This window comes from Vombatus ursinus, unplaced genomic scaffold (assembly GCF_900497805.2).
Source record: "Vombatus ursinus unplaced genomic scaffold, bare-nosed wombat genome assembly UNPS02014793.1, whole genome shotgun sequence".
NCBI lineage: Eukaryota > Metazoa > Chordata > Mammalia > Diprotodontia > Vombatidae > Vombatus > Vombatus ursinus.
The window spans coordinates 15,693,174-15,716,851 of record NW_020954571.1 but is presented as its reverse complement, the minus strand read 5'-3'; the positions used below and the strand labels follow the sequence as shown (position 1 = coordinate 15,716,851).

General features: G+C 45.3%; 1 protein-coding gene across 2 annotated transcripts in view; it reads right to left on the bottom strand.

The window, feature by feature from the left end:
• Positions 1 to 510: 510 nt before the first annotated feature.
• The window catches only part of CCDC102A (coiled-coil domain containing 102A), a 46,116-nt gene continuing 22,948 nt past the window's right edge, over positions 511 to 23,678 (bottom strand). The window contains exons 5-9 of one of the 2 annotated variants that reach the window (XM_027869264.1): positions 21,281 to 21,397; positions 20,039 to 20,248; positions 13,649 to 13,819; positions 12,246 to 12,349; positions 511 to 1,392 (exon numbers count right to left, since the gene is read on the bottom strand). In XM_027869264.1, coding sequence (XP_027725065.1) covers positions 1,266 to 1,392; positions 12,246 to 12,349; positions 13,649 to 13,819; positions 20,039 to 20,248; positions 21,281 to 21,397 — 729 coding nt within the window. In that variant the 3' untranslated portion in view covers positions 511 to 1,265. The remainder of the gene's footprint in view (positions 1,393 to 12,245; positions 12,350 to 13,648; positions 13,820 to 20,038; positions 20,249 to 21,280; positions 21,398 to 23,678) is intronic. The other variant, XM_027869265.1, reaches the window with a different exon arrangement.

The following is a 23,678-nucleotide window of genomic DNA, read 5'->3' as shown; positions in this document are numbered from 1 at the left end:
AGGCCTGTCTCCAAGAACGGTATTAGAATGTGGCTTGGTGACATGGAAATCGTCAGGGCCCATGTTTTATTAACAGCCTGTCGGGGAAGAGGTGGAGGGAGAATGGGGTGCGGCTGTTAGAACAATAACCTGCCTGCAGGAGATGGTTCGGTCGGTTTGCCCTCCTCCTCACCACTGTGGTCAGAGAACTACAGAATTGTACATTGTCATCATTAGAAGGGACCTTAGAAAACTGTCTGGACCAATCCCTTCATTGCCCAGAGGGGAAGTGGCTGGCCCAAGGTCACAGCAACAGAACCAGAATTAGGCTTCCCCCACGCCTCAGCGACTCTCCCAGAGCATGAGGGGTCCCACACCCTTGGGGTGCCGGCCCCCTATGACCTGGAGTGGAAGAGGAAGAGGTGCCTGACGCTGTCCCTCTGGATCTCAGGGAGCTACTCTCAAGGCCAAGGACCTTCTTTTTGCATCCACCAGTCTCTGCTTTTCCACAAAGTCAGACTCAGCCTCAGGTGATCTTAACTCAGTTTATTAAAAAACGTTTGGATTTGTAAAAATGTGCTAGCTGACCCACTCCTCCATCCCATCAGGTCCCTGGAACTGGGCTGGGGTGGTCTTTCTGGCTTTCTTCTTTTAATGCAAAAGTCCAAAAGGGTACCCCAAACTGGGGAGAGGGAGTCTGAGTAAAATCCCCAAATCCTTTTAACAGCAGCCAGCCTCTCCTTTAGTTCATATGTTTATAAAAATAAAACAGGTACAAGTACACACACGCATATATGCATGTATGAATGCATATATATATATATATATATACATAAAATATATATGTATAATAGAACACATCTCCCACCTTTTTAGGGAATTAGATGGGCAGGACCCTGGCCGATCTCAGCTCCCATAATGGCCCAATAAAGTCATTATCTTATGATTACTATGTTCTTGTGAATTTGTAGAAGGTTGGGGGTATGGTGGAGGCTAGGGGAGAAAGGACAGACAGGAAGGGGAGCAGGAGGAATCGACTGGGAGACAAGGGGGATGAAACCCGGCCATGTGGGTCTACTGGACCACCTTTGCCTGTCCTGAGTAGTGTGCACCCTACCCTCAGCCTGGTAAGGGCCAAGTTCCAAGCAGCTTCCTGCTGTGTCCCGGCACTCACAGCCCAGGCCCAGGGCTGTCGACACTAAAAAGTACCAGTTGCAGTTCCCAGAGAGTTTGCCCAAGTAACATTCCCTGATGCAAGCTGGCCCTTCCCTCGTCCTTCCCTTGCACTAAGGGACTTGGATCTGTAGGTCCTCATCCTCATCCAGGTCACTCGTACCATCCCCAGGTTCTTCAGTCCCAAACCGAGAGCTCCGGATCTTTCCAAAGAGTGGGGTGTTCTGCTGCCGGCGGAGCCTGTTACAGGGACCGGGTGAGGAGTAGAAGGGAAGAATGAGACGGTCAGAGACTTAATACAGAATACAGGGGGAAATTTCAAATACTGCTGGTCCTACCCAAGGCAAGAAAAAACTGGTATATCAAGATAACTGCAATGGAAATCCCAATTAGGTATATAGTACAATGGAAAGAACAACAGCTCAGGAATCAGAGGACCTGGGTTCAAATTCTGCTTCTGACAGTTGCTACCCAAGTGACCTTGGGAAAATCTTGTAAGCCTTCCTAAACCTCAATTTCTTTATCTGTAAAAATGAGGGGGAGGAGGCAGTTTGGCTCTCAACCCAGCTCCAAGCTTGACCGTCAACCTCTTCCCAATAGAGTCTCTCGAAATATGGTATAATGGAAGGAGCACCAGACTGAAAAGAATGAGTACTACTCTTGGCTCTCAATAACCATGTAATCTTGTACTATTCTCTTACTTTCACTGTGCCTCAGTTTCCTTATCTGTTAAATAGGAATAGTAATTTATTGCCCTATATTCCCTAAGCTGGTCTGAGGATCTAAGAAGTAAAAGCATTTTTAGAAGTATAAAGTGCTCAATAAACATACTGAGGTAGCTAGGAATTATATAGTTAGAGCAACTAGATGGGAAAGGTAGACAGAACACTGGGCCAGGAGTCAGGAAGACCTGAGTTCAAGTCCTAACTCATACACTTCCTAGCTGTGTAACCCCAGGCAAGTTATTTAACTTGTCTGCCTCAGTTACTTCAACTGTAAAATGGGTACAATAACAGCACCTACCTTACCAGGTTGCTAGGAGGACCAAATGAGACAGTATTTGTAAAGCTTAGCACAGTGCCTGGCAAATTGTTGTTGTTCAATCATGTCTGACTCTTCCATTACCCCTTGGACCATACTGTCCATGGGGTTTTCTTGGCAAAGCTACCCGAGTGGTTTGCCATTTCCTTCTCCAATGGATTAAGGCAAACAGGATTAAGTAACTTGCCCAGGGTCACACAGCTAGTAAGTATCTGAGACCAGATTTGAACTCAGGTCTTCCTGACTCCAGGCCCAGCACTCTATCCACTTAGCCACCTAGCTGCCTCCCACTTGGCAAACAGTAGGTGCTTAATAAATGCTTATCCCCTTTCCTTCCCCTTCCCTAGTGGATAAAGTGCTAGACTTGAAGTCAGAAACACCTGAGATCAACTCCTGCCTCAGATAGTACCTGTGTGACCCCTGATTAATTATTTAATCTCTGCCAGCCTCAGTTTCTTCATCCATAAAATGGGTATAATAATAGCCCCTACTTAACAGGACTATTGTGAGGATTAAATGAGATACCACATATAAAGTACTTCGCAAATCTTAGAGTGTTATATAAATGCTAGAAATTATTATCAAATGTAAAGGATTAGAATTATTACCCAACTATCTGGGGTATTATGAAGCCTAGGGACAGGAATGAAGTTAATACCTTATGAATGTAGCTTAAACTATGGGGGAGGGGTCATATAATTAACAAATCACATATAATTAACGAATCAAAAGCATCGAGCATGAATGTGTGCCCAGCATCCACAAAAGTGGATGCCTCCTAAAGGAGCAGAAGTGATCCCAGTTTCTTCAAGTTATGCCAGAAGAGCACGGGCTCCAGCAGGCCCTTCTAAATTGGAAAGACCCTAAGTACAGGCTTTGTAATGGACTGTCTGTCCCATTTCTGAGCACCACTTTGATCAGTCAGTCAGCAATTATTAGGTGCCCATTGTGTGCCAGGCACTGGGCTGGTCGGCAAAAACAGTCCCTGTCCTCAAAGAGCTTATATTCCAGTGGGGGAAGACAATATGTATATTGTTGTCATTCAGTCATTTTTCAGTTGTGTCTGACTCTGTGACCCCTTTTGGGGTTTTCTTGGCAAAGACACTGGAGTGGTATGCCATTTCCTTCTCTAGCTCATTTTACAGATGAGGAAACTGAGGCAGATAGGGCTAAGTGACTTGCCCAGGGTCATATAGCTAGTGTCTGAGACTGGATTTGAACTCAGGTCTTCCTGACTTCAGATCTGGTGCTAGTCTATTCACTGAGCTACCTGGCTGCCCAGTATGTATAGATAGAGGTATATAAAAATAGATACAAGGTAATTTGGGGAGAAAGCAATAGCAGCTGGGAGGATCAGAAAAGGTCTCAAGGTGGAGCTTGAACTGAACTGTGAAGAAAGCAGAGATTACAAGAGACAAAGGTGAGGAAGTACATTTTAGGAGAACAGCCAATGAAAAAGCACACAGGAACCTGAGTATCATGTTTGCAGAATAGCAAGGCCAATTTGACTGGATTGCAATATTAGGCGGGGGGGACTGATGTGTAATAAGGCTAGACAGGTAGGTTGGGGCCAGGTTGTTAAGAAATGTATATATTGGGACAGCTAGGTGGCACAGTGGATAGAGCACCGGCCCTGAAGTCAAATCCGGCCTCAGGCCAAAAACTTGACACTTACTAGCTGTGTGACCCTGGGCAAGTCACTTAACCCCAATTGCCTAAAAAAAAAAAATGTATACATCAAGAGTTGTTTACATTTGATCCTAGAGATAGAAGGGAGCCATTGACGTCTACTGAGAAGGGGAGTAACGTGGTCAGATTTATGCTTTAGGAAAATCAGTTTAGCAGCTGTGTGATGGATGGATTGGAGAGGGGGAGAGACGTGAGGCAGGGAAACCTATTAGGAGGGTGTTTCAATAGCCCATAAGAGAGACGATGAGAGAGTGGAGAAGAGAGGAGGTATGGAAGAGATGTTGTGGAGGTGGAAAAAATAACATTTGGTAACTGACTGGATAAACGGGGTGAGGAGATACGGATGACATCAAGGTCATGAACCTGAGTGACATGAAGGATGGGGTGCTATCCACAGAAAGAGAAGGATGTTCAGCGGACAGATGAGTTTTAGAAGAGAGATAATGAATTTAGCTTTGGACATGTTGAGGTTGAGATGTCTCCAGAACATCTGATTCAAAATCCCAGTGGGCAGTTGGTGATGGAGTTTAGGAGAGACTAGGGCTGGAAGGACAGTTCTGGGAGTCAGTGGCCCAGAGATGATAACCGAACCCATGTGAGCGTACGAGGTCATCAGGAGAGAGAGAGCGTCAGGAGACAAGAGAGCCGAGGACAGAGACTTGGAGGGGACACGAACTATTGCAGGAATGAGGCTGATGATACCCCGGCAAAGGAGACTGAGAAGGAACAGAGAGACAAGGAAAAAACACAGAAAGGAGAGAGTATCCAGTAGAAGTGTGTGGTCAATAGTGTCAAATGATGCCAAGAGGCCAAGAAGGACGAGGTTGGGGGAAAGGTCATCCGCCCAGTTTGGCAACGAAGAGCTCATTGATGATTTCAGAAAGGGCAGCTTCAGTTAAGTGAAGAGGTCAGAGGTCAGGATTTAGAAGACAGTGAAAGGAGAGGAAGCAAAGGCAACAACTGTAGGAAGCTTTTTCAAAGAATTTTCAAAGAGAATGGAAGGAGAGAATAGGAAAACAATTTGAGGGGATGGTAGAGCCTAGGAAAGAATTTTTAAGGATGTGACTGCAGGCACTAGGGAAGGAACACAGAGAAAGACTGAAGATTAAGGGGTGGGAAAGACAGTGGAGACAAACTGCTGGAGAAGACTGATGGGCTCATCGTCAGGCTGCTGCAGAATAATGAATTTTTTGGCCACTGAATTCTTCTTTTTTTTTAAGACTGGACCTCCTCGTCTTGATAAAAGTGCAGGGTCTCTCCCTGGGCCTAATTCCACTACTGATCGACACAAGATCTTTCACCTACTCCATCTCAGACCTCAGAGAGCTCACTTCTCCTTAGGCAGTCAGGTGGCTTCCATGATCCCGGGTGGGAGGAGGGGTTCACCATGTTGGTGAATTAGTGCAAGTATCTGATTGAGCTAAGTCCACTGTAGCCAGGCGTTCCCAAGCTAGGGATCCTTCACCCGCAGCCTCCCTAGTAGCCAAATGACAGGTGTGTATCACCATACCAGCCACAGCAACTTTTAAAGAGTACCTACTAAGTTGTTTTTTCCCCTTAAATTAATCATACATTATTCATTTCAACAAGTATAGAGTGCATGCTATGTGCATTGTGCTAGGTACCCACACCTACACAATTGTAAAGGGGTTGCAATTTGTGTCTGTAGAAGGAATACAAATATCAAGGAAATCCACCAGTCCTTGAAGGACAAACACAGCACGTGTCCAGCACTGAGCAAGGCTCTACGAAGGCATATAAAGATGTTCATGGTCCCTGCCCTTGAGAGCTTCAAATTTCCTTGAGATAAAACTAATACATATAGACCAACTGAGAAATAAACATAACACTGAGCTGTGTGGCAGACGCAGCCAATGCTGTAGAAATACAGAATGAGAGGCCAAAAACTCCCTCATGGGGGAGTTGGGTCTACAAAGACCAGTAGGGTTTGAATCCAGAGAGTGGACGAGAGGGCATTCCAGGTGAGAAGCCCAGTGGGAGCCAAGTCTGAGTCAAGGGAAAGAGGTGGGAATAAATTAATGTGTTCCCCAGTCAGTGAGGAATCTTACCTAGGTCAGGGAGCAGAGAGAATGAAGGCTGGACAAGTGGTATTGGGCTCCGTTTACAGAGAGCTGGGAAGGCCGGGCAAAGGCGTTTATTGTTATTGTTGTGTAGCTGTTTCACTCGTGTCTGACTCTTTGTGACCCCATTTCGTGACAAAGATACTGAGGTGGTTTGTCATTTCCCTCTCCAGCTCATTTTACAGATGAAGAAACTGAGGCAAACAGGGTTAAGTGACTTTGAACTCAGGAAGATGAATCTTTCTGACTCCAGGCCTAGCACGACGTGAGTTCAGATCTAGCCTCAGACAGTCACAAGCTATGTGACCCTAGGCAAGTCACTTAACTTCTTCAACTATAAGATAGGGATAACAACGGCAACTACCTTTTAGGGTTGTTGTGAGGATTAAATGAGAGAACATTTGTAAAGCACTTAGCACTGTGCCTGGCAAAGTAATAAATGCTTGTTAACTTCCTTCCTATTTATTTCCCTAGGTTCAGAGGAACCTTCCAAACTTAAGCCATGATTATTATGTCCTTCTAAATATTTTCTCTGTCACATAATGGTTCCAAATCCATAAGGGGTCTTAAAAATCCAGCAAAATGAGTTTCAACTTTTATTACTTCAGAACAGAGAAGCCATAGAGTATGTTCTCACGTTGTGTTCAACAACAAATCAACAAACATTTTTAAGTACTACTGTGTGCAGAACCCTGTCCTAGGCACCAGGGGAGAAGCCAAGATGATGTAAAATACAGGCAGTGTCCTCATGGAGCTCCCAATCTAAGGGGTGGAGATTTGGACTTGGGTGACTGAGGTGATAATGCTTCCCTCAACAGAGAAAAGAGGTCCCTGCCTGGGAGTGTAGAAGATCAGATATAGTATAATGGACCAAGTGCTGGATTTGTGCGGTAGGAAGATCTGGATTCAAATCCTGCCTCAGATTCTTACTGATTATGATCCCTGGTGGGTCACTTGGCCTTGCTTAGCCTCAGTTTCCTCAGCTGTAAGCTGGAGGTGATACTAGCATGTGATTCACAGGGCTGTTGTCAGGATCAAATGAGATAATATACGTAAAGTGCTTTGGAAACCTTAAAGCACAATAGAAATGTGAGCTAATATTCTATTCCTGCTGGAGCAAAGGCAACCCTGAGGAAGAGGCAGCTGCTCCCGCCTGGCTCACCCCCACCCACTGCGGCCCCTTATCCTCACTGGCTCTGAGCAGGCATGTAGAATGGACTTGATAGAAAAGAATGAAATTGCTTTATAGCTTTTCTAATCCATAGTACTTAGCAGCGGCACATTACAGGCTGGAGATGTTATTCAGGGAGTGGCAGGAGGGAAGTGAGGGGAGGTGGACAAACAAAGAATAAGGCTGTCTTCCGGAGGGCAAGGCTGTGGGCCTGGGAGGAGAGAAAGTCCCCTTGAACCATAGAGCTCATCCTTTCTTACGTCTAGGACTGGGGAATGGCGTGGTGGGGGTGGCACTGGAAATTGTGGCTTCTGTGCTGAGTTTCAGAGAGCAAGTGGATTGTTGGGGTAGAGATGGAAATATACTATTCAGGGTTTTCATTTTATAAGTCTTTCTCCCAATCTCTCTCCCTATATGTATGTACACACACACACACACACACACACACACACACACACACACACACACAGAGTGAAGAGGGGCAGCATCTCCTGGGCCTCTCTCTCTTTGCCTTTGTCTCAGTCTCCCTTTCTGTCTCTCCCCTGGATGTACATACACAAACACTTGTACAGCTTCTTCTGGGTGTCTCTCTCTTTCTCTCTCAACCCAGTTTGATATGGGTTGGGGGTGGGGGGGAAACGACCCTTTGGCCTCAAGTCCAGGTTCAGCCCTGTAAGACCTTAAGTGTGGCCCTTTGACTGAATCCAAACTTCACAGAACAAATCCCCTTAATAAAACAATTTGGTCTGTAAAACTTGGACTCAGTCAAAAGGCCGTACAAAGGACATAGAAGGCCATATGTGACCTCGAGGCCCCATGCCTGGTTATGCTACCTCGGGGCTCGTGTGGGCTGAAGAGGCAGTACTTTCTCTGGTAATCCAGGTGCCTGGTTTTGGGCCAGAGTGTCCTTCTTCCAATCAGGATGAGTGAGGAAGGAGGAAATAGCTCAGGGAATAAGCCATTTCCCTACCAATAGACTTCCAGGAACTCCCCACTGCCCTCAGAATCAGCTCTAGACTCATCTATTTGGTGTTCAAGGCCCTGAAGAGTCCACTGACCCTTATTTTCTATGATTCCCCAACACTTAATTCCTCAATGTATGAGTCATTTGATTTGAAAGAATCCTAGAGATCACTTAATCCAAACCACTTAGGTCCTGAGGGGTTAAGTTCAAGGTCACCCAAGTAGTAAGTTTGGAAGGGGAAAAAAAAAAAGCCAAGACCTAAATCCAGATCTTCTAAATCCAATATGGGGGTGTGTGTGGGGGTCTCTTTGCACAACAGCACATTACCTATCCAGTGGACCCCTCCATTCCAGCCAGGCCAGTCTCATTATTTGCTGAACACACCTTGCACATGCCCAACTCTTCCACTTTGTTCAGAACATCCTCCCACCTGGGGCACTGTTTGCCTATCCTCTCTGCTTATCCACAGTCTGATCATCCTCGAGGGTCCTCCCCACCCCACCCCATTTCACTGACACCAACCCCTCTCCCTTCTCTGAATACCCCCACAATATTGGGGTCTATGCCAGTATCTTGGGCATGTTGACTAGATACTAGTTGGTACTGTTACTTAACTTAATCCCCAGTGTGTTTCCTAGACACATTCTAGACTAGATAAACTTCCGCCCACAGTATAGGTATGGACCTCCATAAAGACCTGTAGCCCCAAAATGGGCAGATATGGGGTTTTTTTGGACTCCCCAGAGGTAGAAGGTGACCTCTGGAGATTTCAAGGACATAGAGATGAGATGGGGAAGTGAACAAGGGTGTCAGGGGCTCTGTGTCAGCGCTTCACTTTCCTGTTGTCAGTGGAAAAGCTCTCAGCCTCCTCCCAGGCCCTCGCTCTTCCTCACATTAAAATTCCATCGGCCCAAAATTTACGAGCCAAACTTCAACTCAAAGCCACGTGATTGCTGATGGAGAGGGCCCCCCTCCCTTTCCCACCCCCTCCCCGCTCTCGCACCCATAACTCTCCCGGTAAAGTGGCCTCAATGGCTTCGTCTTTACTGGAAGGCATGAATTATTAAGGGAGGGGGGAAGGGAGGGGACCAAGCCTCCATTACTCCTGTATGATTTAGTGGCGCTGTCCTCAGAACATTAAAAAACAAAAAGTTGAAAAAAAAAAAAAAGGAAAACCACTTGTAGCCCCTCCCTAGATGAAAATACTTCAGAACTCAGCCCTCACTGGGCCATGGTCCATTTCAAGGGGATTTATTGCTAGAAAGGCACTTGAACACCAAATAAATTTTTTTTTAAAATCTTAAACAACTTTTTAAGAGCTAGAAAATGGGAGGATCTTAAAATGTGTAGAACTCCTTTTCTGTTTTTGCAGCCCTGAAGTGTTCTCCCTCAGAGGACTTTTGGGCCTAATAATCTCCTGGTACATGAGATCTCTTTTCTATTGGGATGCAGGAGAGAGCATTCCCCCCAAGAAGCCAGGGCCATGTGTGCAGCAGGCCCCAGGTGAGAGTCTCTTTGGCAGGGCTGTAACTTGTACACAAAAAGGAGACACATAGATCTGAAGATGGTGGTGCCCAGAGACCAGGTCAGGGGGCCCAACTGAGAATGACTGTGAATATGTGCATTCTTTTGGTTTAATGCCTCCTCTATTCCAATGCTACCATTCGGAAGATGGGATGGTTTATTAGTCATTAACATCTTAGTTTACAGGATCCTTTTCAAATGATTGCCGGGTGGGTACAGATCTAGGCAATGAGACACAGAAGTGCCATTTGGAAGAATGGCAAATAAAAGGGAGCTAGGAAAGACAGCTAATAGCAATAGCTAACATTTATATGGTACTTGCTACATGCCAGGCACTGTGCTAAGCACTTTGCAATTATTATTTCTTTTGATCCTCACAACAACCCTGGGAGGTAGATGCTTTTAATTATCCCCATTTTACAGATGAGGAAACTGAGGCAAATAGAGGTCAACTGACTTACCCAGGGTTCACACAGCTTATAAGCATCTGAGGTTGGATTTGAACTCTCATCTTCCTGATTCCAGGCCCAGTGCTCTATCCACCATACCACCTAGCTGCCTAGGTTAAGGTTGCAGATTTTTAAACTGGCCAATCCTGCTTATAGAAATCAAAGGTCCCTTTGGCCTCTGGGGGGGTCTTGGCTTCAGGTACATCACTGCTGTTACCCACACAAGTATCATGGCAGGACAGGGACTCAGGAAGGGACTCTGAGCTCCATTTACTGGTGAAAAAGGACAATTTGGGCCCACAATGTTCTCTAACTTCCCCCTTATAAGGAACTCAAAGCACTCTTTCCTGAGAGGCTCCATTTAGGAAATAAAAGTCAAGAAAGGCCAGTGGAAGGCTCAGCAGCTAAATAAAGGAGGATTCAACTCTAGTCCTTAAGAAAGGATGGGGGGCAGCTAGGTAGCATAGTGGATAGAGCACTGGCCTTGGAGTCAGGAGGACCTGAGTTCAAACCTGGCCTCAGACACATAACACTTACTAGCTGTGTGACCCTGGGCAAGTCACTTAACCCCAACTGTCTCACCAAGGGGGAAAAAAAAAGATGGGATGGGCCTAGCAGGGCTTATGGAGAGATCTAGAGACAAAAAGAAGTCTCTGGTTAGCTTCTCCTGGAGCTTCTACCCACAAAGCCTGGCCCTTTATATATAGATTCTTTTTTTTTTTTAATTTTTTGAGAGGCAATCAGAGTTAAGTGACTTGCCCAGGGTCACACAGCTAGTAAGCGTCTATGGCTAGACTTAAACTCAGCTCCTCAACTAGTCCATGGCCCTTATCTGACAAAAAGACTGAGACCTGCCCAAGGTCACGGATAGAGGAATAAGCTGGACATTAAAAAAGAGGAGGTAGAGAATGAAAACGTAAGCCTGCAGCAGTGGGGGAAGAGAGAAAAGAAGGGGGAGAGAATCCAGAGAGAGCCAAAAGGAATGGAAATCTAAGAAAGAGGGAAGGGGAGGGAGAACTAGAGTGTGTGAGAGTGAGTGAAAGCTGAACAATTCGATAGATGGTGAGGGGGGTAATCGAAGTGCAGGCCCCAGAGAGCTCCCCAGGGACCAGCCATCACACACTGGCTGATAAAGTAATCTCTTTAAAGGCACTTACTGAACATTCCCTCCTCCTCCTCAACTCTGGGCTGACCCTTCCCCGCTGCTGGGCCCAGGAAGGGAGATGAGGGTAAGTGGATCAGACCAGTGTGAAGGGTCTTTATGCAGCTGACGACCTTGGCTATTTGTCAATGACAGAGGGTCATTTTGGGGTTCCCATCCCCCTGGGAGTGGAAGAGTGGTGAGGGGACAGTGGGAATGCACTTATGAGGATTCCCAGACTCCCTCTGATCCGGGCTTACCATACTTTCCCACCATATTCAGATATCTGGGCCACCCTCAGCTGCTGGGGGCTGGGCCCAGACCAGATATGCAGGAATCTCTATCCTCGGTTGGGGCCCAGTCTGTTGAGGGGCAGGGCCAAAGTTGGAAAGCTAAGAGATTCATTTTCCAAGGAGCTTCTTATCTGACGTGCCAATTACCCTCCAGACCCCACTCTTCCCCAACCCTTCCACCCCCATTTCCTGCCTTTGATATCTTTCCTTCCTGTTCTTCTCATTGCTCCTGAGTCCCCCCTTTCCCAGATTTCAATCCTCACTTTTCCAGCTGCGCAGGCTTCTTCCTGGTCCTCCCCAACCCCAAATCTCTCCCCCATCCCCATCCCCATCCTTTTCCTTTCTCAGGTCACTCCTCTCTGGCCCCTTTCCCTTCCTGTCTGGTCAACAACAGGGTCCTGCCCCTGGATATGAAGCAGCTGAGTCTTCTCCCAAGTGCCTCATTCCAGGTTATGCCCACTGTGGCAGGCCCATTCATGGTAAGGATTGCCTGGCCAAGCTGAGCATGGGAAACCCACTGTGGGGCCTACCCCAAAGCTGACCCCTGTGGCTCGCCAAATCCCCCAGGATCCCATGGCCTGAATTCAGTGAGTTTTCCCTGAACCACTGAGCCACCACAGGAAATTTGGGCGTGATCACTTTGTTAATGGGAAAGGCCACTTTCTAAGTGACCCACCAGGCTACTGCTCTCCCCACCCCACCCCCAAGGCCTCTGTGCCCCTTTTCCAACACATATATACCTGGATTGCAGATGCTCCAGCTGTACTTGCAGATTCTCACTGTGCTCTATCTGCTCATCTAGGGACCTCTGCAGCTTCCGAGCCTGATTATGGGCTTCGTCCAGCTATGGGGTGGAGACAACAGCAATCACCCTGGGCTCAGGTTCCTTCCCGCCCCTCCATGAGATGATGATTCAGGGTTGCTGAAATTCACAGCTCCCTCCACCCAAATCCTCTGCTCTGTCTGTCTTTCCCCTTCCTCTCTGCCTTTCCAAATCTTGTCCATCTTTCAAGGTCTAACCCAAACTCCTCCAAGCAGCCATCTTTGTCCCCATCCTACCCTCTTGGCTCACAGCAATGCCTCCTTCCCATGATCTCCTATAGCCTGTAACCCCCTCCCTCCCACCCATTTGGTATTCTACATATACTGCCTGGCATCATCATCATCATTTTTAACAACTACAACCATCAGTAATTACATTAATAATGAAAATTCATATTTTTATAATACATACTATGACTGTATATAATATGTATATTATAATATAACCTGATTTTCTTACGATAGTCCTGTGAGGCAGATAGTGCAAGGATTATTTTTCTTTGGAAACTGAGGCTCACAGAGATTGTGACTTGCTCAAAGCCACTCACCAATTATAGGTCAAAACTGGAATTTAATGACATCTACTGTCTAATGCTCTAATGGGTCTAATGCTCCTTCCACTACATAAGATGTCTCTATAGTATTACTGGTTCATTTTTCATATATCTGTATCTCAACTTTCTAGATGGGAAATTCCTTGAGGGCAGGAGCTGTACCTTCCTTATCTCTGTATCCTGTAGTGCATAGCACAGAGCCCCACCACTAGGGCTGCGCTAATAGGTAGTTAAGTGGAGTCAGGAAGCCCTGAGTTCAAACCCTGCCTTCAGACACTTACTAGCTATGTGACCTAGGGTAAGTCACTCAGCTTTTTTCAGTTCCAGTTTCTTCATCTGTAAAATGGAGATGATAATAGCACCTACCATATATAATTGCTGGGAGGAGCTAATGAAATAATATATGTAAAGTGTACTCACAACTTTCTTAGCCCTTCAGAGACCCCTGTCTGGACATTTGATATTCTAGTGGAGAGAGTGCTGGACTTGGAGTCAGGTAAGACCTGAGTTCAAATCCTTTTTCGGATCCTGACTATCTGGGTGTCCCTGGGCAAATCACTTAACCTACATCAGCCTCAGCTTTCTCATCTGTAAAATGGGAATAATAATGGCACCTTCTTCCTAGGATTGTTGGAAGGCTCAAATGAGCTAATATACATGCAAAGCACTTTAGAAATTATAAAGCCCTACATAGATGCCAGCTATTATCACTATTACTATCATTATCACCAGCACCACGGCCAGGCCACACTCCCAGCCTGTATCACCTCATCTTCTGCTTGGGCCAGCTCCTTCTTCAGCTCCTCCACCCGCAGCCTCAGCTTCTTGACCTCACCCTCGTGTTGCTCCACCCGCCGGTTCGCATGGGCCAGTTCCGCCATCTTCTCCTGGTACTGCTTCTTCAGCTTGGTGTGCACATGCTTGAGGTCTGCCAGTTCCTGGGAAAAAAAGGCCGGGGCTAAGGGTGAGATGAGAAGGAGCCTGGGGAGAGATGCTGCCACCTTAGCAGCCAAGACAAGACACAGTAGGAAAAGGGCCAGAGGAGGCAGCCAGGTATTATTGTTATCAGATTATAATAGCTCTCATTTATGGACCTATTTTTATTCACAGGACCGCCCAACAAAAGGAAAGTGAGGTGGATTCAGAACCTAAATAATGGTCCTGAATCCTCTTCACTTGGATGGCAAGATGCAAATAATGGTGGATAAAAAACAGGCTTCAAGGGGGCAGGTAGGTGGCGCAGTGGATAGAGCACCAGCCCTGAAGACAGGAGGATATGAGATCAAATTCGGCCTCAGACCAAACACCTGACACTTACTAGCTGTGTGACCCTGTGTGACTTAACTCCAATTGCCTAAAAAACAAAAACAAACAAACAAAAAAAGAAAGCAGGCTTCAGAGTTAGGATGACCTGTGTCCAGTTCTGCCCCAGACACATTCTGGCTCTCTGGGCCTTTTCAGTGATTCAGGAAAATCTTCAAAGGTGCAAGGTGTATAGAAGGTGCTGACCTGCCTTGGAAGAGGAAGTTTTCACAATGGGGGTTCCCTATATCAATGAAAATACAGGTTTAAAAAAAATCCGCCTGAAAGGCTGCCTCTAGTAGAGTGCCCCCAAGATCTGTGTTTGGCTCTATGCTCTGACATTTTTATTTTAAATCAGAACAGGTATTTCATCAGTGTAAGGAGCTCATGATGGACAACTCATTCCACCAAAGCCTTCTCTGAATCTTTTTTAGTCTTAGAGAGCTGCCTGGGGGCACTGAGAGTTTAAGGGACTTACTCTGGGTCACACAGCCAGTATGTGCCAGAGGTTAAGACTTGAACCCAGGTCTTCCTGAATGAAGCCACCTCTTTACCCATTATGTCATGATGCCATTCTCACTTAACATTGTTGTCAATGACTTGGATAGAGGCAAACATAATAATAGTAAAAATGATGATGATGATGATGATAGCTAGCATTTATATAGCACCTACTATGTGCCAGAGGGGTGGTTAGGTAGATAGAACATTGGACCTGGACTCTGGAAGACCTGCGTTCAAATCCTGCCTCAGATGTGTCCTAGCTGTGTGACCCTGGGCAAGTCACTTAACCTTCTTTTCCTTAGTCTCCTCATCTGTAAAATGAGCTAGAGAAGGAAATGCCAAAATCCTCCAGTATCTTTGCCAGGAAAATCCCAAATGGGGTCATGAAGAGTCAGTCATAATTGAACAACAATGATAACAATGTGCCAGGTACTTTGTTAAGCACTTTACAAATACTATCTCGTTTGATCCTTACAACAGCCCTAGAAGGTAGGTGCTATTATTATCCCCATTGTACAGTCGAGAAAACTGAGGCAAATGGCAGTTGAGTGACTCCCTCAGGGTCACACAACCAGTACCTGTCTGAGTTTGGATTTGAACTCAGGTCTTCCTAACTCTAGACTCATTGCTCTATGCACTAAGCCATCTAGATGTCTTCATCTGGAATATTCTATATAGTTCTGAGTGTCATCACTAAGAAGCTGGAGAGCGTCCAGAAAAGGGCAATGGGGAGAGTGAAGGCCTTCACATCAGGCTAGAGATATATATAATGAAGTCTGGTTGAAGAAGCCAATGTTGAGACGTCCCATAGGCATCTCAAACTCAACATGTCTAAAACAGAACTCAATAGCTCTCTCCTCCAAAATACCTCTCCCTTCTTCCAAACTTCACCATTAATGTGGAAGAGACCACTATCCTTCCAGTCACCCACATTTGCAACCTTGGTATCATCCTCAACTTTTATTTCTCATTCACCATTCACAGTTGAGCAGTTGACAAAACCTTGTCATTTCCTTCTCTAAAGCATCTCAAAGCATCTCTCGCTACCCCTACTGCCACCACCTCATTCAGGTCCTCATCACCTTTCTCCTGGAATGCTGTGATGATCTTCCAGCCAGTATCCCTGTCTCCAGTCTCTCCCTATTCCAATACAACCTCTACTCAGCTGCCAAAGTAATTTTCATAAAGTACATGTTTGTCCGTATCATGTCTACCCCTATCTTCCAGCCCCAGCCAACACACACAAACTTAATAAACTCAAGCAGTTCCAGGATCAAATATAAAGTCCTGTGTTTGACGGCGAAAGCTCTTTACAACTTGGCCCCTTCATACCTTTCTAATCTTTTTACATTCTACTCCCTCTCCACACACTCTCCAATCCAGTCATATTGACCAAGACCATTTCCTCCCCTAAAACACTCCATCTTCCATCTCTAAGCCTTGTACTGGCTGTTCCAGATGCCTGACATGGTCTCCTGCCTGGCCTCTAACTCTGAAGATCCCTGGCTTCCCTTAACATTCAGCTTCAGGGCTCCCTCCTCCAGGGGGGAGTCTGTCCTGGTCCCTGTAGGTGCTAGGGCCATCCCCTCAACAGTTAACTCCCATCTATCCTGTATTTGTCTTCTCTGTTCTAATTTATTTATGTTGTCTCCCCCATTAGAATGTGAACTCCGTGCAAGAAGGGATTGTTTTTCTTTTTCTTTGCACAGTAAGCCTTCATAAATGCTTGTTAATAGATTGATTGAATGAGGGATAGCTAGCCCAGAGAGAAGACTGAGGTGGTGACGTGGTGACTGTCTAAGTGTTTGATGGCTGGGCTATGAAAGAACAGTCGGATTGTTCTGCTTGGCCTCAAAGGGTGGAATGAGGTACAGTGGCTGGAGGTGTAGAATAACGGATCGAAGTTTGATGTCAGAAAAAACCCAAGCAGCTTCTTAACGATTAGAGCTATTCAAAAGTGGAAGGCACTGGGTTCTTTCTCACCAGAGACCCTTGAGCAAAGGGTCTGGCGACCACTTGTTGGGTTTGTTAGAGAGGAGATTTTTGTTTAGGTATGGGTTGGACTTGATGACATCTAAGGTCAGCCCTGAGATGCTATGATTTAGTGACTTGATGCTTTTAAGACTCACAAAGTACTTTACTTACATAATCTCATTTGACCCTCACAACTAATCCATGAGGTAGGTGGGGCAAATATTATCTTGCCATTTTACAGATGAGAAAACTGAGGCTTGGAAAGAGGAATTGATTGGCATCAGTTCACACAGCTTGTCAGTCAACTTGCATTTACTAAGCATATACTATGTGCTAAGTGCTGGGGATACAAGGAAAGGCAAAAGACGGGTCCCTGCTCTAAAAGTGCTCGTGGTCTGGGGAAGGGGAGAAAACATGCAAGCGGTCGTGTACAGACAAGAGCTATATGGAGTTAGTTGGAGATAATCTCAGAGGGCACACACCACGATTGAGGAGGCCTGGGGAAGACTTCTTGCAGAACGTGAGATCTGAGTTGAGACTTAGAGGTAGCCAGGGAAGACAAGAAGGAGATGAGGGAGAGAATTCCAAACATGGAGGACAATCAGGAAAAATGCTCAGAGTCAGGAGATGGAAGCTCTTTTTCAGGAAACAACAAGACCAGTCTCACTGGACTGGAGTGGAGAGGAGGAAAGTGTAACAGTAACAGTAAGTGTAACAGTGGGAGAGGGCCAAGTTTTGAAGGGCTTTAAAGACCAAAGAATTTTATATTTAATCTTAAAGGCAACAGGGAGCTATAGGGGGCAATATGGGCAGCTAGGTGGCGCCACAGTGCATAGAGTGCAGGACCTGAAGTCAAAGAAGACTCATCTTCATGAGTTCAAATCTGGACTCAGTGACTTACCAGCTGTGTGACTCTGGGCAAGTCACTTAACCGGTTTGCCTCAGTTTCCTCATCTGTAAAATGAGTTAGAGAAGGAAATGGCAAACCACTCCAGTATCTTTTTCAAGAAAACCCCAGACATTACCCTTGAGGGAAGATCTGGCTGAGGTTAGCTCATGCTCCCTACCTGAAATGGTCTCCCCGTTACTCCTTTTCTATCCAAGTCCTATTCATCCTTGAAGGCCCAATGAAAGTCCTATCTCTTTTCTAGATTCTAGTCCTCAGTGGTCCCATCCTTAAGATTCTAAAGCTCTTGGGGCCCTACATCGATAGTGTACTAGCCCTGAAAAGTACCTTAAGGATCCAGTTTCCCCATGTTATAGAGGAAGATTTGAGGTCTAGTGAAGGGAAATGACTTTGTCCAAGATCACACAACTAGTGGACTGGGTAACCCACTCATTACCCATCAGTGTTTCTGAATTATATTCCATATGTGTCTCTTTTTCCCAACAAGATGGTGAATTCTTGGTGGGCAGAATCACCTTGATTGGATGATTGCCTTGCCATAGCAGACATTCAATAAAGTTTGCAGAACTGAATTATGTAAGCACTTAAGACATACTTGTTTAAGAAGCTATGATGAAATACCAGGAGAATAATATCATGGAAACCAAGCGAAGAGATTTTTGAGAAAGAGAGGTGCAAGGCCAAAGGGAAAGCATAGTGGAAAGGCCAAGAAGGGAGAGAAATGGGGAAGAGACTGCAGACTTTGGCCAAGAATGGGCTACTGATATTCTTGAGAGAGAAATGAAAAGGCTTTCTTCCTTTGGTTGCTAGGATAGTGATGGGCAGAGAAAGCACCCTCAGTAAAGATTTCCTGAATGCTAAATGAATGAGGACTCTGGGTCCTTAAGGAAGGGGGCACCACCAGAGGATGACAGAATCTGAGATTCAGAAGGGATCTCAGAGACCATCTAGGTCCACCGTTGAACAAGAATCCACTTTACCACTCAACAAATGATCATCCAGTCTTTGCTTGAAGACCTCTAGGGAGGGGAAACTCACTATTTACCAAGGAGGCTACTTCCACTTTTGAACACCTCTAATCAAGAGGAAGTTTTTTCTTTTCACCAAGTCTAAACCCATTTCCACCCATTGTTATTAGTTTTGTCCTCTGTGGTCAAGCAGCACATGTGAAGTCCCTCCACATATTGAAAGTTAGCTATCATGTCTCCTCAAAGACTTCTTTCCTTTAGGATGAACATCCCTTTTTCCTTCAACTGATTTATTCATTCGAAAAGCATCTAAGTGTTTACTATAGGCCCTATGCTAGGGGATGGAGAAAAAGAAGGAAAGAAAGAAAGAAAAAGAAAAAGGGAGAAAGGAACAAAGGAAGGAAGAAAAAGAGAAAGAAAATTAAAGGAAAGAAGGAAGGAAGAAAGAAAAAAGAAAGAAAGAAAAGAAAGAAAGAAAGAAAGAAAGAAAGAAAGAAAGAAAGAAAGAAAGAAAGGAAAAAAGAAAGAACAACCTCTGCCTTTAAAGAGCTTTCTTTTCCCTTGGAACCTCATGTGTCATGATCCTCCACTATCCTAGCCACCTCCTCTGGACACCCTCTGAATCCTTCCCAATATATGATAGCCAAAACTGGTCACAATCCTCCAAGGGAAAAGGGGAAAGGCAGCAAGGACAAACTTGACTCCCTCAGTTTTCTAAGAGTCTTCCTTGACTGTGGAGTCCGTGGGCAAAAAATGGAGACAATGTTTCTGCTTCTCACTTCACAGCCTAGCTCAGCCAAGGTCTGTCACTCTGTTGATTTTCTCCAATTTACTGAGTATATACATAGTTATTTTCATGTTCTCTCCCCAATCAGACTGTGAGCTCCTTGAGAGCAGGGACTGTCTTCTGCCTTTCTTTGCATCTCCAGTACAAACTTGGCACATAGTAGGTGCTTAATAAATGTTTATTGACTGACTATGCTAGGACCCATGTTAGCAGAAGAGATTGGATGTTCCCTGGTTGTGTCTCATTCTTGTGTCTTGGCCATGGGTTTCCTTAGGTAATATAGAGGACAGAACATTGGACTTGGACTCAGGAAGACTTAAATCAAATCCTGCTCAGATGATATGATGATATACCTGGAAAATCCTAGGTATTCAACTAAAAATCCATTTGAAACAATAATTTTAGCAACCTGGGGTGTCCCTTATGATCTCTTCTTGGTGATATAAAGAAATGCTGATGATTTATGTGGGCATATTTTACATCCTGCAACTTTGCTAAAATGTGACCCTGGGCAAGTTACTTAACCTTTCTCAATCACAATTTCTTCATCTGTAAAACAGGGATACTTTAAAGGGTTGTTATGAGGATCAAATGAGATCATACATGCAAAGTGCTTGGCAAACCTTAAAGAGCTATGTACATGCTAGTAATGCTAGATATTCCGTTTCCCCCTCACCCATGGCTGAAGTACCCAGCCAGGTCCAGGTTCCCCCACCTTGTTCTTCTCAAAAAGCTCGGCCTGGATGGCCTTGAGGTCCGAGTCCAGGGCGCTGGCCGTCTGGCGCCGCTTTCGGGCTAACACCTCCTCTAGGTCCTCAATCTGGGCCCGAAGCTTCTTGTTCTCCCTCTCAAGATTGAGCTTTTCTGTCTCGAGCCGCTCTCGGCGGCCCCACTCGGCAGCATTCTCTGCCTGCAGACGCTCCATCTGGGGGGGAAGCAAAGTTGGGGAAGAGTCCAAAGGGACCTACTCTGCATGGGGAAGACAGAAGAGCCCCAGCTGGGCTCCCCCAGCTCCTAATACTGCTGGGCCATTTCTGGTTATAGGAAGTAAGTCCAGCTGCAGCAGCTATAATTAGCTTGGGTTTCTTTGTATGTTTGTGCTGTACGTGTCCTATGTCTTCCTCACATGTGCATGTCCTCCCCAAATAGGCTGGGGGCTTCCTGAGTGTTGAGGCTCCCTATTATATGGAGGGCTTCCTGAGGAATAAAGCCTTATTATTAGAAGATCTCCAAGGATAGGAAACTCTGTATTTGTATAGGTATGTGTCTGTACATATATGTGTGTATGTATGTGTGTGTGTATATATATATATATGTGTGTGTGTGTGTGTGTGTGTGTGCATTAATATATAAAAATATATATGTGTGTATTAATATACACCTACGTATATAAACATACATGCACACATGTATATATACACATACAGATATACACGTGTATACATACACTAGCACATAATATATACACGTGCCTATTCGACATATATACATATACACATGTGTGTGTATATATAAGTATGTATATGTATATATGTGTGTATACATATATACATGCATTCATAAACACACACACACACACACACACATACACCCTTATATAACACTTATCTCCCTAACCAAACTGGAACCACTTTGAATGCACAGAAAGGGTTTTGGCCACCTTTATGTTTCTCCCAGCATTGAACACAGGATCTTCACACAGCAAATGCTCACAGAATGTTGGTGGATGCTGGTATGTCCCCCATCAGAATGGAGGTTCCTTAAGAATGGGAATTATACCTCCTTTTGCCTGGCCTCTCTCCACATTGTGCCTGCCCATACTAGAAACCCTATTAATGATAAATGCCTGTCTGGCTAAAGTGGAAGACCAGGGTCCTGGAAACCTCTCAGACCCACGTTTGAGCCTGGTGGCTGGGTCTCTGAATCCCTCCAGCCCTTCTTGTCCCCTCCGCCTTACCTCACTCCGAAGTTCTGCTATCTTTTTGTCCATGCTGGTCCGAGCCCCAAGCTCATCTTCCAGGTCCTCTGACATGCGGCCCAGTTCATCCTGGTGCATTTCTTTAAGGATGTTGAGCTGTGGAGACAGCACCAATGTCCCCACCCCACGTATCTGGGTCACCAGAGAATCCAGAGGGCAAGGACAGAGCCGCACGACTTGGGGCACAGGGGCAAAGGGTAGAGCCCAGACAGAATCAGAACAACAGACTGAGTGCTGGAGGGGACTCTAGAACATACAAGGTTAGAGTAGGGATGCCCTTAGAGCTGGTGTGGACCTTAGAGGTCATGCGGCCCACCCACTGAGGATCGATAAAGAAGCTATGCCACTGTGTTGGAATAAATAGTGAGAACAGGGAAAGCTCCTAGGGGGAAAAGCCCTAGTGTTCCTGGGTCATCCAGGGAGGGTTTTAGCTTGATGGACAGAGGTGACCTCTAAAATCCTATCAATGCCTAATTCTATGATGATTATTTTTAGCACAGTATATAGTCTTAGACTAGGGGTTAGATAAATGGATTCCAGCCCTGGCTCTTCTACTAAGTTTGTGAGACTTTGGGCAAGTCATTTTTCGATCACAGAATCACGTATTTAAAGCTGGAAAGGACTTCAGAAGTTCTCAAGTCTAACCCCCTCTAACCCAGTTTTCAGAGGAGGAAACTGAGGCCCAGAAGGGTTAGATGGCTTTCCTAAAGTCATACAGCTAGTAATTGTACGAGGCAGGACTTGAACCCAGGTCTTCCTGATTTCATATCCAGCATTCTGTTTACTACACCACATTCTCTATTGATTCAGCAAATGTTGCCTACTTGTATAAAGCATTGTGTTAGATAGTGGAGATAAAAAAATTAATTAAGACTTAGTCCCTGCCCTGATAGACCCTAGAACCAAAAAGGAGAACGAGACAGACACATTTAAGTAGAATTCATAATATTCCATGATAACTGCGTTAGGAAGGTGCAAAAACAAAATACTATGTGAAGTCTGAAGGTGAAGGTTGAGACTTCCCTGAAATCAGGGAAGCTTCAGGAAGCAGCTGGCATTTGAGCCTGGCATTAAAGGATGGATAAGAATTCAACAGGTGAAGTGGAGGTCATTCTTGGCACAGGGCATGGAGGGAGGAAGATGCAGTTTCTTTGGGAGCAGACAGCAGGCACTTTGGCCAAAGCATAGAGTATATGGAGAGGAAGAATATGAGATAAGGCTAGAAAGGTGGGGTGGCATTTGATTAGGGAGGGCCTTGAATCCCAGACAAATGAGTTAGCACTTTACTCAAGAAGCAAGACAGAGCCACTGAAGATTTTTCAGTAGAGGAGGGATATGGCCAGATCTATGCATTTAAAAAAAAAAAATGGCAGTTAAGTAGGATGGATGGGGGAAAGGTTGAGAGAAGGAAAGGAAGAAAGTGGAGGTAGAAAAACCTGTTTGGAGGATACTGTAATACTTCGGGTGGGTGGTAATGAAGGGCTGTACTAGACTGATAACAGTAGTGACAGAAGAAAGGAACTGGTGTGAGAGATGGGATCAGTTGGATTTTAACATCATAACTACTTGAACAGAAGTCAGCCAAAGAGAAGAGTCCACTATAACACCAAGATTTCAAACAAGGGATACAGGATGAATGGTGGTGTTACAGACAGAAATGGTGTAGTCAGAAGAAGGAGCAGATTTAGGTAAATGATAATAGCTTAGTTTTAGACATGGTGAATAAGAGGTGGGACATTTTATTGGCAATTAGTGATATGGGCTTGGAATTCAGAAGGCAAATTAGAACTAGATAGGTTTGGGATTCATAGGTTCAGGAGTGGTAATGGGAGTAACTGGAGTGAATGAGACGGCCAAAGGAGATAAAGGTAGGGATACAATAAGGCCTAGAAGAGCCTTCCTGGGGACACACTTTAAAGGTTCAGGAAAAGGATGAGGAAACAGCAAAAGAAATAGAAGGAATAGTTAGAGGAAGGAGGAAACAAGCAAGCATGTTATCTCTGAAGCAACATGAGGGGAAGTGTCCAGTAGGAGGAAATTGTCAGTAGAGATAAAAGTACCAGAGGTGAAGAAAGAAAGATAAAAGGCCAATGAATCTGGTGATTAGGTCACAGGTGACCTTGGAGAAAACAGTTTCAGTACAATGGTGAAGAAGGTAGATTGCAGAGGGTTGTGGGGAGGGTAGTAATAAGAAGATCAAAGTAGCAAGTCAAGATAGCTTTTTTTTTTTTTTGGCTAGGCAATGCGGGTTAAGTGACTTGCCCAGGGTCACACAGCTAGTAAGCATCAAGTGTCTGAGGCTGGATTTAAATTCTGGTGCTCTATCTACTGCTCCACCTAGCTGCTCCTTCAAGACAGCTTTTTCCAAGAAGTCTTA